Source organism: Xiphophorus hellerii, chromosome 18 (genome assembly GCF_003331165.1).
Source record: "Xiphophorus hellerii strain 12219 chromosome 18, Xiphophorus_hellerii-4.1, whole genome shotgun sequence".
Classification (NCBI taxonomy): domain Eukaryota; kingdom Metazoa; phylum Chordata; class Actinopteri; order Cyprinodontiformes; family Poeciliidae; genus Xiphophorus; species Xiphophorus hellerii.
This window is the reverse complement of record NC_045689.1, coordinates 24,192,230-24,205,782: the sequence shown is the minus strand read 5'-3', so window position 1 is coordinate 24,205,782 and position 13,553 is coordinate 24,192,230. Positions and strand designations below refer to the sequence as shown.

The following is a 13,553-nucleotide window of genomic DNA, read 5'->3' as shown; positions in this document are numbered from 1 at the left end:
CGACGGCCGAGTCGAGGACTCAAGGCTTCCAAATATGGGTCGCGCTAACCGCTACGCCACCACGGCACGCCCAGAGTTATCATCTTTGACCTAAAGAGGAAAGATCTAAAGTTAACGCAAACCTTCAGTTATTACAACAAGAAACCAGCGATCAGGCCCGAAATCTGGGTGTACTGATGAACTCTGACCTGAACTTTCAGAGCCACATAAAGACAGTTACAAAGTCGGCCTTCTATCACCTGAAGAACATTTCCAGGATTAAAGGACTAATGTTCCAAGTTACAACGCATGGATGAGTTTCATCCATGCGTTTCTCTTCAGTCACATTGATTACTACAACAGCGTCTTCACAGGTCTGCCTAAAAAATCAGTCCTCCAGCTGCAGCTGATTCAGAACGCTGCTGCTCACCAGGAAGTTAGAGCACATCACCCCGGTTTTAAAGTCCCTACACTACACTATACTGTTGTTGGTTTATAAATCACCGAACGCAGTGAATCACTGAATAGCAGATTAAAGATCTGCTATTGTTGTATCAACCTTGTATCAGCAAATGCAAGAAGCTACAGGCATATTTTCAAATACCTTTAATAAAATGTTGAATTCCCCAGGTGTGACCAGATTGGAGATCTTCAGGTCCTGCTCCAGCATGTCCCAGGTGGAGGGATCAGAAAAGGAAAATGCTTTTTTTTTTGCCAAGCTCAGTTCCTACTGGAGGAACACTGAAGATAATAAAGTCCTGATAGTGGAGACTGTGGTACTTTTTTTTTGCACTAAATGTAGCATGACTTGATGCAGTTTATGAAAGTGTACCAGTGTGAGAATCTGCAAGTGTTTAAAGATTATAAGGTGCAATTGTGAGTGAGGGCTGTGCTAGTAGTGACAAAGAAACAACTCTTGTGTCTCTTATGTTGGCATCTAGCGTGATTCCAACATATTTTTAAGATGGTACAAAATCCCTGGAGTACACCTTGTCTGGTAGTGACAGCAGGGAGAAATGCGGGCACTTTCTTCTTATTGGAAAACAACATGCCCTTCGTCTTACTTGCATCCAGTAGTTGTAATAGTTGAGACTGAAAGCTGTCAAAAAAGAACCGCAGATGCTCAAAAGTACGGGCAACTGATTTTGGCCAACAATCAATTACTGAATTGTCGGCATAAAAATGCACAACTGCACTTGTAAGACCATGGCACAACTTGTTAATATAAATGGTAAGCAGCATGGGTCCTAAAATTGACCCTTGTGGAACGATCCTAGAAATGCCCATATAACTTAATGTTTGACAACTATACATCTGTGAACCTCTTTCTCTCTCTGCCACCGTCTGTGTTTCAGATCAAATTTGAAACTTATCTAAGTCATCTGTGTGAGATTTTCCTTGGAATTGAACAGAGGCCATGGGTTTGTCAAGGTTCACTAATTTAGGAATTCACAATAATATGTCACATGAATATGTTCCTCATTCATTTTGTGGGTGTAAAACTCCAAGAGAAATTGATCTATGAAATCAACACACCCAACCGCACAGACACCAGGCAAAGACGTGCACATGAACATGTTTTAATATGGAAAGAATTTAAGAAATTGACGCAGATAAAAAATTCACATGCATAGGCAGCTGCTTATGTTTAAATAAAGTTGTAATGGAAAACAAGACAGAGACCCAGAATGGCTCCTGGCTCCCAGACATTGTGGAAAATGGTCCACCAAGGAATTTTTCTCACCACTCCTGTTAATGTTTTTTCCCTTTTATCCCCAAACTTGTTGGTCCACACCCAGATTCCTGGTCTGCAGAAAACAATCTACTCCAGTGCTGAACCCTACAAAAATACTGATCCATTGATTATCACAAAAAGCAGCTTGATAGTTCACCTTTGTCCTTTTAAGCAGATAGTTTTGTGCGGCTGGTAGAATTCTTTCCAGTGATTTATCCCACTCAGAAGCACACGCACTCTCTCTGAAGCCCTTGTAAGGCACTCTGCTTGTCAAACACTCCTCTCCATCCTCACTTGTCCTTGTGCAGGCTGTTTTTACAGCAGACGGCTCCCTTCTCCACAGCACTGAAAGAGTAGTAATCCAGCCAAAATGAAAACCTAGTAACTGAACAGGTGAATGCTACACTTCACAAATAACTTGTGAAATAAACTTTTAATGTCTGACGAGACAAACGTTACCGTTTTGCGTAAGCGGTTAGCGTCAATGCAGCCTCTCGTTTGATTTTATCCATCACTTGCGGAACGCCTTTGGTAAATGAAAAGGAGGAGCTTCGAGCTTGGGATGAAGCAGCAGAACATTTATCTTTTTTTCTTAAAGTGGGATTTGTGTGTCTCCCAGTGGTCATATTTAGAAGTTATTTCCTCACATAAAAACAAAAGTCACAGACACAGGGAGCTGATCGGATCAATATATATAAAAAATAAACAATAACAGCAACATGAGCATGTTACACGATGCATGATCCATGGCTTCAGTCTTGTCAAAACAGCCATCATAGCAGATTGGGTAGTACACAGCAGATGAAGCATTTAGACCTAAACAGAAGATCGGGAAGGTCAATAAAGGGTAAAAAGGTTACAACTCTGACAGAAAGCTGTGAAAGGGATTTAGGTGAGGTTTGGAGGTTTGGAGGTTTACCAGATGTTCAAATAAAGGGAGAGGCTGTTTGCTACCATTCAATGTAATGTCTGGGTGCCTTAGTTCTACATTGGCCATTCTTGATGTTGTAAATTAGCAATCTTGGGGCTTCTTAGAAAATATTCTCAACAGTACGATCTAACAGGATTCAAGGATTTAAACCTAGTCCATCAGAAGATGCTCTGGCTATCACAGACATGCCCAGAAGAAATGAAAGCTCAAGGCCTGACTGTCCATCAAACCAGAGAAGAAGATGGTATTAGATAGAGAGAACAGAAGATTGTGCCTCTCTGTTAAGTGACAGGTAATGTATATGTGAACACAGTTATTGGTACACCTTGTGAAAATGTTTGAAAATCCTTAAAAAATAATAATTTTATTGGCGTAGCATGTGCTTAGGCCAAAAGGTGTGTAAGAGTGGCAGTGTATTTTTGAGGTTTCTGTACCTCATACTATCCTGCTCTGGCAAAGTAAAACATGGATCCTCTTCCAGCCTCATTTATAACAGTTCTAGTTTTTTAAATTTTCATTACTACCCTGATAAGGGTTAATTCAGTTGAGAAGTCATTATCTTGTGATGATAGCCTTACTTATGTGTATCGACAGCAACCTCACTGGTACCATAGGTTCATTTGCCTTTTCAAGAGTGAAGAGCGACAAACAGCATGGCACCTTGTGCTACTTTCATTGGCATGAGGTCATGAATTAAAAGGTTCTGGATTTTAATGTTAGTTTTGCAACTTCAAAGACACACACACACACACACACGCGCACCCCCACACACGCCCACACACATATATACATATATACAGATGGATAGATAATCAACATATATATACAGTATATACAGTATATATATATATTTAGATATTTCCTTATATAGATATATACTGTATATATAGATATGTACAGTATATATAGATATAGCTATATGATATCTATATATAGACATGTAGTTAAAGATATCGACAGACATAAAGTAAAACATTTTGTCTGAGAAAAGGAAGGAAACAGTCTTTGAATAAACCTTTGAAACTTGTGTCTTATCTTTTACTGCCCTCTGATGGACTGTGAAAATCTCTGCTTGACTGGTAAAAAAAAAAAAGCAAAGGAGTTGCAGTTGTGTAAACAGAGTGTCCCAATTTTGTGACACCTGGAAACCAGATTTACAACAAAACAACATTTTTACAATGACGCTTTGAAGACTAGAGCGCTCAACTGGTACTAAAGAAACCTCTTTTCATATTATCTGAATATGTTCAAGCAGAATTTTCAACAAAGGTTGAGTTAGGAAGTCGATGGACCAATGATAATTGAGGAAACACCAGTGGCATCCATGTGCAGCAACTTGATATGCAGCATAAATCACGGAGCCTATTGCAGCACCAACTGGGTTTTTTTTTTTTAATTAACATGAGCTGACAACAGGGATAAAGTTCACAAGAGGATGAGTTCGGTGTAATGTTTGCAAATATATGCAACAGAAAAAAATGCAAAGAAAATATGCACAAAACTATATCCCACTTATTTTCAACAAGAGCTAATTGTATCAAAATTGTATAGCTGAACAACCCCCTGCTGTTTCTGATAAGAAAAAGGATATGAGCTCTCTCCAGATCTACTCTTAAAGTCGTTGCTACAAATAGAAGAGTTCATATCTGACTGAACACCTACTGGCTTAGTCATAAAACTGATGTGATGACACAAGTCTAAACAAAACTTACAGCTTTTTCTGCTTATTTAAGCTAAAAAGCAGGGAACACGATGATAAAATACCCATTTGTCAAAAGCTCAATTTCACTTGTTTCTTCTGATTTTCACTCACTTTGGATATTACAACACTATCGTCTTTCCTTCCTTTTTCGGGTTATTCAAACATGACTGTAAATCGGTGTTTCTCATTTCCAGTCCTGAGGAAACGCTGCTGTAATAGCGATGTAGCTACGGTACTTTTTGCTATGTTAGTCAAATTTTAGTTGTGTTCCTCCCCCAACACACCTGTATCAAATGACTTGATTACCTCCTGAATTTGCAGTCAAGTTCCACAGAGTATTGCTCATGACCTCATTATTTGACTTGGGTGTGTTGAAGCAGAGAGGCATCTAAAAGTTGCAGAACACCAGCCTGTCAGGGCTGGATTTGAAGACCCACGATCTAAGCTTTTAGCTTGTGATGCAAACTAAAAGTTGACTATTTTATCATTGTTCAGGAAATCAAGATAAGAATCCATGTCATGTTGACCTCCTGATCAATATAGTTTCAGTAACTTATCGTACAAGCTCAGTTAAAGCATCTCACTTTAACTAATCTTCATTGTGGCCTCTGAAACAAACCATTTTAATGGAATAATGGCAAATATTTTATCCTTCAAATTATGTGTTAAATTTCATGTTTATATGAACTATTTCAAACTAGTTTATGAAAAGTAAAACTGGACTGAAATATCCTTTCTTGCACAATAATCTCCAAGTATTTCACAGCAGTCCAGACTGCAGAGCCAGCCTTCCTCTATATTTTGACCACAAAAACAAAACTTTATGCAATTCATAATATTATATTCTGTCTGTTTATTGCTTTTCTTGCACCATAGGGGTACACGCTCTGGATGACATAAACTACTTATAGTTATTGTAGGCTGATAATATTTTACTACACAAGTAAAGTTACAAAAAATTTAATAATTTCTTGAAAGCATTTTTTTTTTTTGTAATGGGAAAAAGTCCCTATCCTAGATTTTTTTTTAGTGTCTTTGCGCACATTGCTTGCTTAGAATGGCAAAGAGTGTAGTGTGGTTTATTAAGTGTTAAATTATAATTAAGATTTAAAAACAAAGAAGCAGTAATAAAAAAAACACGGCGGTGGGTTATGTACTTGTAATTCTGGTCAGTTCTGGAGATGTAGAGCAGCTGCGGAGGGATACATCTTTTTGTTTTAAAGGAGCCGAGTCACAACGCCGGCGTAGCTGGATTGAGGTTTCCGGGCAACACTAGAGTGCAGGCTAACCACATTTCCGAGACTGTAGACATTTATACTCCATCTGTTTTTGGTTGTCCTATCAGGGTGACATTCCCTGCAGCGATTTAAAGTAAGAGTCGCAAATAAAACATTTGTCTCCTTCGCAGAGCTTAAAAACTCAACGGAACAATGGTGAGTATCAAGCTAGCGCTTAGCATGTTAGCAAGGCTTCGCTGGCGTCTCGATGCTCAGGCTTAAGTGGTCGCCGTTGAATTCATTCGTGTGTTAACGTGAATATTTCATTTAAGCATTTGCAAAGCCTAAAGGTCTACTTGACACATAGTTTGCATCGTAATCTTGCAGGACGGTGGGGAAGCCTAGCAAACATATTTACCTTGTGGCGCTTCCTATTGTTGGCAGTTCGCTTAAATTTATAATCAGCAGCTCATAGAGCTCCCTTTAATTTCCTGTTATCCACAGTGGAGCGCAGGGTGAAGAAATTGTTACGGAAACGACTTGAAATGCAAGCAAACATTTAGGTGGTTGTAGCCTGCATGCATAAAGGTTGGCAGCATGTTTATTATTATTTTTTGACCCGTCAGTGGGCGTGGTTGCAGCGTCGTTTAATGGTTTTGCAGTGTAATAATAGCCGACATCCGTAGACTCGTATTGTTTATTTAACAAGAACGCCTTCGGCGTTCGGGTTGGATGGCATGCTAACAACCATTTTGTCATTCCACGTTAGCTATTAATGCAGCTCTTCCTGCAAAGCACATCAGCAGGATGGTTTAAATGCAGCTTGACATGCGCAACAAGCAGATGGGGGGTTTATGATATCTGATGACTGCAATTACATAACAATACGGCTTGCAGGTAGCAGCTGGCTGCACGAGATTAGCTACAGTTGCGTCCACATTTCAGTCTTCCAGCTGTGGCAGCAGCACCATGTCACCATTCTTCTCGGTTACGTATTGCGCCACAACGTTGAACCGCATTCTGCTTCTGCTGAATGATCCTCGTTGCCACCCCTCCTCTCGCGTCCTTTCCCTTCCCCCCGCATTGAACCAAAACATGCTTGGTGCAGCAGCCGCAGTGCATCCTCCAAATCGGGAACTAACTAGTTTTGAACGGCCCAGTTAAGGAACGCAAATGACTCCCTGCCTCTTTCCCATCCCTGCGTGTTTCACTGTTGGACTTTTCTCATATTGGACGACCTCTGTTGCCAAGGGGGGAAAAAAACACAACGTGCAACATGTCAATTTTGTGGGCTGTCACACTGTGGCACATACTGGTTTATCATGCTACAGTTTTCCCAAAATAGAGTTTGTGTTTTCACTATAGGAATTTATACTTGTATGCTTATAATTTGACAGTTTTACCATCACTTTACAGCTGCTGTGCTGACTACATTTCTTACAACAAATATATATATACACACACACACACACACACCATCATTCTTGACAGTGTGGATAGTCTTGCTCCCCTTCGCTTACCCTCCCACCCCCCATTTCATCTAACATGGTGACTCATTGATTTTGATTCGAAGAACACATGGCGTTACCAACACCTCAGGCTCTAGAAATGTTCGCTTTAATCTTTTTACTTTTGAAAAAGGACAACAACAAAAAAAAAATAGAAATCTGCAAAGTTTCGCTATCTACATTTTGGAGGGAGAGCCGCAAAATGCAAACCATTTATCAGAGTTGGGTTTTGTGCCAACATACAGTTATGAGCCTGTCTTCATCACTGAATACAGTTTATTCAACCGCGCAGTCTTCCTCAGACTCCATAAATATTCAAAGCAGCATTCAGAGCACGGCCAAACGATCCGTCCTTGAGGTTGTTGGGTCTCTATGGCCTGAACTTACTGTTTGCCCGGTAAAGAATATTACAGAGATGGTTAGCTGCTGTGATATTCAGTGTGCTACATAGGCGACCCTGTTCGTGTCTCACTAATTATAGCAGGCATGTGTATTTCGGGCTGTGGAGAATTTATACCCGTCCCTCATCACACTTTCTCAGCCTGAAGTGAGCACATCGGCTGACTTAGATAGGCCTCTTCAGAGTTTACAAGCAGGGGAGAGTGTTGTCTTGGATAAGTGTTAGTTCTGGTGGGAGAATATGTATATCACATGGAGAGATTACTTTCACACAGTCTGGAAATGCATTGTCTGACCTTCCACAGTAGAGTCACTTTTGCTTTTCAAATCACTTGAGTTCTTGTTGAAAGATAATTTATATACAAAAATGCACAAAGTTACACATTTGGCAGGGTGGACCTTTAAATAAAAAGTAAACTCTTTAAAATATGGTAGGTTTTGCTGTAGAAAATGTATTTTAGGTTATAAGTAGTGGTTCAGCTGTTGCAGTGCGTTTTGACTAGTTTGTCTGAAGCAAGGTTGCATTACTGTACACAGTGGAGCTGGTTGCAGGTGGTAGATTTTGAATTATAATCAATTTATTTGAAAGCACATTAGATCTTTTGCACACTTTGAGTTTTTTATTTTATTTTTATTGAGTATAGGTAGGGTGATGGTCCTTAAAGAGGCATTTTTATTCAGTCTTAATTTTTACTTGTCTACTTATCGCCTCGTCTAAATTTTGTATCCTTAAACATCTGTGCAATCAAACACATTTTGTTTACATTAATTTTGAATCTTGTAACTTGCAATACATTCTACACTGAACAGAAATGTGAAAAGTGCTTCTTTTCTAGTAGGTCTGCCTGTACTTCACTCCTGTCTTGTGCTTTTGTTTACAGGCTGATCAGCTGACAGAGGAGCAGATTGCTGGTGAGCTCATACCTCAACCATGTTTGGCCTGTTTTATCTTTAGCAGCACCTTAATTCATCACCAAATTTGAAAAACCAGAGTCAAAAATTGAAAGAACCGAAAGTTGCTTTTAGGAATGGGTTCATTCTGTCAGTACAAGTATGGTTATGATCTTGTGAACCAGCGAAATAGTCAAAAGTTTTTCTTAGGATTATGTGTGTGAAGTTTTCAGCAGTTGAGCTTTGAAAGACAAAACATTTAGAGAAAATATGTGCTCATTAGAACATTGTTTTTATCAATTTATTCTTACTTTTAAAGCTTTTTTCCAATAATGCATGTTCTGAAGGAGGTCAAATTCGATTATTAGTCATGATTAGCAAAGTTTTCAAAAAGTTTTGGTTCTTCTTTGTATTGCATGTCATTGCAGATACGTTGTTAATGCTTCACATAGTTTAATTATTGACTATTAAGACTTTGTGTTAAAGTCTGAAGCCCACTGTTTCTGTTACTGTGCAGAGTTCAAAGAGGCATTCTCACTGTTTGACAAGGACGGCGACGGTACGATCACTACCAAGGAGCTCGGCACGGTGATGCGCTCTCTGGGACAGAATCCCACCGAAGCTGAGCTGCAGGATATGATCAATGAGGTTGATGCTGACGGTAAAGAAACCAAATCAAATTTCTCAACCATATCGATCCTATAAAACAAAGAACCGTGTGCAGTCATAAGATTCGACGCGCCTGTCTGATTTTTCTTTATGTTCTAGATAGGGCTGCTATAAACGAATATTTTAGTAATCAAGTAATCTATCGATTATTCTTACGAGTAATCGGATAAAAAAAAAAAAGTAAAACATTGGTAACATTGGGCAGTTATTTTAAGGATGCTTGTTGGTCCCCTGAAAAACGACAAAGACCCAGATATTGTCATCAATCCATAAAATCCTCCCAGGCCGAACTTGAAAACTGGACGTTATCCTGCCAACACTTAGTTTCTGTCAACAACTCAGGCGGAAGTGAGAGCTCCGCACAACGCAAGTAATAACCCGGCCGGAGCAGGTGCGTTAAATAATAAAATATAACTTACGGAACTTTGAGGCAGATGAATTTTCCTCGAGGAATTTTAATAATCGAGTCTCTGGAGGAATCGTTTCAGCCCTAGTTCAAGACAATGAAAGTATTTGGTAGTCATTGCAGATGTATGCGTCTACCTCAGCCTAGAGACAATTCAACATATTCTATACTATTGCTAATATTAAACAGTTATTTTGTTTTTGATGTGATGCTTTTCAGTAACAGTTGCCCTGTTAGTCAAATGAATGCTAACTCGTTTCTCTTTGTTTAACATTGTAGGTAATGGAACGATTGACTTTCCCGAGTTCCTGACTATGATGGCCAGAAAAATGAAAGATACAGACAGTGAGGAGGAAATCAGGGAAGCCTTTAGGGTATTTGACAAGGTATAAATTAATCAGCAGTCCCAAACAAAACTGGATAATGTTTTTATCTTGATACCATAACGATGACAAGAAGAACGCATTCAAAACTATTTCAAAGTGGAAAAATGTCTGAGTTTTGTGTTGTCCTAAAATGACATTTTACCCAAATTATTCTAGATGATGATTTTTTTTTTTTTGTATTGAAGTATAACTTATTTGTTAAACAAATGTTGTGAAAAACACATTTAAAAAGATATTCGTTTTTAGTCGTAGTTAAACTTTCTGGAGTCGTTTTCAGCAGAAGTACAGGAGAAATATTTTAACATCATCTTGGTTTTAAATTTTCTTTGGGTAAAGTAACTCATAATAAATATTAAACTGGGCTCCGTTTTCACATTTTTGAACTAGTCTACAGAAACTAGTCTACAGAAACAATCCCATCACAAATCCAATCAGTAAATCAGTTTCCTCATTTTGGATAATCGGTCAGTTCTTGCAGGTGAAACTGATCTTGTCCATTGACATTTTCTGCCCCCCAAAGATCTGAAAAACGGCCATTGTCCTCTTAAACTCCACCGTGAGAGACGAACCCTCCCACCAGATCACGTCTGCTGCTTTTTATGCTGTTACCGGCTATATCTAGCACTTTTCAGGCCAAAAAAAATGATAAAAGCAGGTCAACATTTTTTGAATTTTGGTGATCGGCCTGAAAACCTGGTCATTTCCTCGTCTGTCAGGGTTTTGTGTTAAACACTGAATTACCAGTTTGTTGGATAATTGATAAAAAGGACTGGCATTTTTCCCAAAATGGAAGTAAAGTCACCAGGCTAATCTATTTTCACATGGAAGAGCCAAACCACAGAGAAGAAATGCCCGACTATTACGAGACATCATTTTTATGTCGCATCTTCCCAAAGTAAGATTTTGTTTTATTTGCAGGACGGTAACGGCTACATCAGCGCGGCGGAGCTACGGCACGTTATGACCAACCTGGGAGAAAAGCTCACAGACGAGGAAGTGGATGAGATGATCCGGGAGGCTGATATTGATGGTGATGGCCAGGTCAACTATGAGGGTGAGTTGTCTTTACTGCCAACCCATTAAGCCCTTTTTTTAAAAAAAAGAAATATTTCTAAACATGTATATCTGAAAAATGTTGCACTGTCTTCTTCCATCCAGAGTTTGTCCAGATGATGACCGCCAAGTGAAGAGAGCGATGAAATTTCTCTCAATGTTGCTCGTCCCACTAAGATTACCGTCGTCTAAGAAACTTAAAAAGCAGGAACAGTTATCAAATGTCGAACAACCACCCCCTTCAAAAACCACTCGCCTGTAGGAATTTTCTCAATGTGTGCTTCAAAACATCCAAATAACACTTCGAAGGTATCTGTTTAAAAAAAAAAGAAAAACAAACATAAAAAGAAAACCGCCAACAGAATAATCCCTAAAGAAGTTAAAGGACCAAGCTTTAAGAGGGCCAAAGTCCTCCAACTTCATACCAAGAATCTGCCGAGTCACCCAGCTGCTGATTAATTTAGAGGAAAGAGCAACACCGAACTGGTAGAAGGATAGAACTTAAGGCTATAATCTGTACAGGGACGTTGGCTATTTAATTCTTCCCAGATAGTCTTCAGCAAAGGAAAACTGTCTTGCACCTGTGTTAACTCTTAAAAAAGAAAAACAAAAAAAACAAAACCCATGAATCGAGTACTCTTCTTGCATGCACCCTTTTTGTGGGCCGTCTCTTGTGAGAACAAGGAGGCTCTGAACCCATCAGAGGTAGTGGTCAGCTTGTGTACACACTGGAGGTATATACATGAACATATAGCTATATATCTGTACAATTTGTGTCACTATTGATTATTGCAAGAGCAGTTAGTTGAGATGTAGGGTGTTTGTGCTCAGCTGGAGGCGAGCGGCTTGGGAGTTCAGGAACAGAAGAAGAACTTGAGACGTAAAGAAGGCTTTTTCCTGGTGGGATATAATGTTGTGGTGTTTTGAGCTGCAGGCTTTACGCGGCCTGCGGCGCCGATCGGAGACGGGCGCACTCTGTGCCGTTTCAGAATGACTGTTGTGGGGGGGGAATAAAAACGAGACAAAAAAAAAAAAAACACTGTAGTAACTGCAGTTAATACATTTGTTCCGCAAACGGATATGAAAAAAATATATATATATATTGATGTGATGCTTTTTAAATGTTACGTTAATGTATTGACGACAAACTTTGGTTACAAAATATATCTCTATATATTAGTGTATCGTAAAGTTTGCATTGCCTATTGTTCTAGTAAAAAGATCTGTGACATGTTTCCTCTTCGGTTTTAAAATGTGCCATAATACTCTTTAAATGCATCTCAACCTTGCAAGGCTCGTAGTTCATCAGAATATTATAAATCAACCTATAACAATGTAAACCTGTCCATGCAGTCGCACTTTGGTATCAACCATGTGGATGTTTAAAAAAAAAAAAACCCAAAAGGTTCTAAAAGAAGCAAAACAAACCAAATGTCACTGTTGCTGCTGCTATAATAATGCGTATGTTTCACTCATTTATTGTATTTTGTGTCGGCTCTTCAATTTGTAGTCCAGTGAGCAAACTCCAGTCTGCTTGTCGTTTTAATGCACCAAAATTCATATATTGTGTTTTCACAAATGATACTTGCGGTTGGGCTGTTTGTGTCTGATTTGGACTGTTTGATGGGATAGGAAAATGTTTTGTAGCGAAGATGCAGACGTGCTTTTGGTCAAAGCGTCGTCAAAGTGGTGGCTTTGGGAACGATTTGGTAAAAATAATTCAAAACGACTTTTTGCGCAGGGCGAGTTTTAAATGCAGCTTTGAGATGTTTTTTGAGACCTGTTTGGAATAAAATGTTTAATGGACTAAAAGCTGAAGGTATCTCACAAATGTAAAAAAATGTGATATATTTTCCATAAACCAATAAATTAAGCTTTACTTCACCTACACGTGTTTGGTGACCTTAATTTAAAATGAATTGATAGTTATATGGGTTCAATGTCCTCTATATTGATTGACACAATTTTGAATTGTGCAAAGAGCCTTAAAATAAATGTGGCTCTTATTTCAGTTGGGTAATCAGATCCTTAAAGCTAAAAACGCTTTAAAAGATTGAGGCTTGATTAGGCATCATAGTCAAATTTAACGAGTCAGTTGGCTAAGATGAGATGATGACTACGGTAAATGAGTTTCTGGAAAGTGATGCAAAACTTGTCGGTACTTGAGATTTCAGTATTTTTATGACTTTGACTATGCAAGCCGTAAAAATAGAGTAATCGAACCACAATGGTTTAAGTTCATTAATTTAAATGGGTCTTTACAGACATGAAATGGAAGTAGGAAGGGATTAAATTCCTCAAAATGACTCTGACAGGAAATTGACTCCTTGCTTAAATTTGTCCATATTTACAGTTGATGCAATAATTCAAGAACTTGACATAATTTGAGCTCTTAATAGAGCTGGATGAGGTTCAAAGTCTGTTCTGCTGCTATGCACAGAGAGAGGGATGATATAGAAAGTAAAAATGAAAAACCTCCAAAGCTCAAATGTAAGACAAAAAAAAAACAAAGTTGAACCTTCACCAGGAGAAGGATGTATAAGGTTGGCCTGTTTGCAGCTCTGAAATGCGTCTCTGGCTGTTCTGTAGCAGAGCTCTAATCCAGACAGCCTCAGACTGGGTCAGGGCAGGCCGGGTCACTGCAGCCCTTCACTAGAGAAACTCGGGCTCAGGCTAT

General features: G+C 38.9%; 1 protein-coding gene and 1 long non-coding RNA gene across 2 annotated transcripts; one reads left to right on the top strand and one right to left on the bottom strand.

The window, feature by feature from the left end:
* Nucleotides 1-1,543: 1,543 nt before the first annotated feature.
* LOC116737320 (uncharacterized) lies at nucleotides 1,544-2,885 on the bottom strand. The gene is made up of 2 exons (XR_004342778.1): nucleotides 2,174-2,885; nucleotides 1,544-2,059 (listed from the first exon to the last, which is right to left on the bottom strand). It is a non-coding gene; the product is annotated as an uncharacterized LOC116737320 (long non-coding RNA).
* Nucleotides 2,886-5,549: 2,664 nt separating this feature from the next.
* calm3a (calmodulin 3a (phosphorylase kinase, delta)) lies at nucleotides 5,550-12,760 on the top strand. The gene is made up of 6 exons (XM_032590390.1): nucleotides 5,550-5,780; nucleotides 8,353-8,383; nucleotides 8,880-9,023; nucleotides 9,717-9,823; nucleotides 10,742-10,877; nucleotides 10,982-12,760. Exons 1-6 carry the CDS (start codon nucleotides 5,778-5,780, stop codon nucleotides 11,008-11,010), a joined length of 450 nt encoding a protein of 149 aa, XP_032446281.1. The 5' UTR covers nucleotides 5,550-5,777; the 3' UTR covers nucleotides 11,011-12,760.
* The last annotated feature ends 793 nt before the right edge of the window (nucleotides 12,761-13,553 follow it).